Source organism: Zingiber officinale, chromosome 8A (genome assembly GCF_018446385.1).
Source record: "Zingiber officinale cultivar Zhangliang chromosome 8A, Zo_v1.1, whole genome shotgun sequence".
NCBI lineage: Eukaryota > Viridiplantae > Streptophyta > Magnoliopsida > Zingiberales > Zingiberaceae > Zingiber > Zingiber officinale.
The window spans coordinates 121803234-121805123 of NC_056000.1; the positions used below are offsets into that span (position 1 = coordinate 121803234).

The following is a 1890-nucleotide window of genomic DNA, read 5'->3' on the forward strand; positions in this document are numbered from 1 at the left end:
ATAGAGATAATTGTCCATGTAAGTAGACTAATCTCAACCAGCCAACATGCTCACCGAGACTTTTATCCAAAATATAACAACAATATATACACTGAATAGATCATAACATTTTACAATGTGTTATATTTTACGAAGTCTCAAAGATTTCACATATCTTTAAAATGACTCTTTAGTCAATGACTTAGTAAAAGGATTTGCAAACATAGTATGTGTAGGGATGTACTCAAGAATTATCTTTTTCTTGTCAATAAGATCTCTTACAAAATTATACTTAATTCTATCTGTTTGTCCTTATTGTGATATTTGGGATCCTTAGAAAAAACTATAGTAGCTTGACTATCATAGTACACTGTAATAGGACTCTTACTATCTTCAACAATCTTTAGATACTTCAGAAACATTCTATGTCCAGACCGAAAATAAGAATAATGAAGCCACACTTATGTTATATTCTTATATTAAAATTAATAATTGGCCCAACCGAAAATTATTATTTTAATCATTGAATGAAATTTATTATAGTATGAATTTACCTTCTGACTAACAGTGGGGTGAATTCAACTATAATTATGTTAAAGTTTTTATGGATTTAAAAAAATCGTACATCTATTACAATCGACCCAGTAGAAGGTTGTAATATTTTGCTATTTCTTGATAGAAAACTTATGTTTAATTTTCTATCATACTTTAGGACTAAGACACAATTTAATCGTAGTTCTAAATCAATTCTACCCAACGATGATTTGAATTTAGTTCTATGATTAAGTCAAAAATCTAACGGAGAAAATTTATGTGCATTTATTACAGTCAACCCAATGGAAGATTATAACATTTGTTATTTTCTCAATGGATAAAGTATGTCATTATTCTCCATCATAATTTTTGGCACTAATGGAATGCTTAATTGTAGTCTCAATTTATTTTCTTCCCAACGGTGATATAAATTCAATTCTATAATTACATTATAGTGTACTTCTTCAATCGCTTATGTATTATGATTATGATTTATATTTTCCATTATTGTTAATGAGCATGATTTAACTCTATGAACGCAGCCTCAATTACGAGCCAAATCACGTCCATTGAAACTCTAACGGGTAGCAATTTTAAGGAATGGAACGAACAAATTCGCCTCGTTCTGGGCGTTATGGACCTTGATTATGCCTTTTGGGTTAATAAACCTACCCCACTTTCAGACACTAGCACTCAAGATGAAAAATCTGCTTATGAAAAGTGGGAAAGGTCCAACCGTTTGTCACTTATGATAATGAAAGGTTCCATATCGTCGGATATTCGAGGAGGCATGCCTGATTTTGAAAATGCTAAGGACTTCCTTGATTCCATTGAGGAGCAGTTTCAGATCTGCTCTAAAGCACTTGCTACGACACTGATCATCAATATGGTAAATTCTAAGTACAATGACCTTGGTGGTGTTCATAGGCATATCCTAAGAATGAATAATATGACTGCAGCTCAGCTTAAGGCCATGGACATGGAGATCTTTGAGGGCTTTCTCATCCATTTCATTATGACATCTCTTCCTTCTCAATTTGGTCCTTTCAAGATCAACTATAATACTCAGGAGGAGAAATGGAAAATGAGCGAATTGATCAGTATTTGTGATCAAGAAGAAGAAAGATTTAAGGTTGAGACACCTGATAGTGCCCACTTTACCACTCAATGATAGGGCAAGAAACAGAAACTGCATGGAAAGGACAAAAGACATGTGAAGAAAAATAATGACAGAAATAAGGCAAAGACTTCAGGTTCCAAGACTTGTAAATGTAACTTTTGTGCCCGAGCCTACTCATTTTCAGAAGGATTGTCCAAAATTCAAGGAGTGGTTAGCTAAAAAGGGTGAAATGTCTAGTTATGTTTGTTATGAATCAT

At 32.9% G+C, this 1890-nt stretch overlaps 1 protein-coding gene across 1 annotated transcript; it reads left to right on the forward strand.

Annotated features, from left to right (window-relative positions):
- The first annotated feature begins 1045 nt into the window (after nt 1–1045).
- LOC122011193 lies at nt 1046–1684 on the forward strand. The gene has a single exon (XM_042567604.1). It carries the CDS (start codon nt 1046–1048, stop codon nt 1682–1684), a length of 639 nt encoding a protein of 212 aa, XP_042423538.1.
- Nucleotides 1685–1890: the final 206 nt, after the last annotated feature.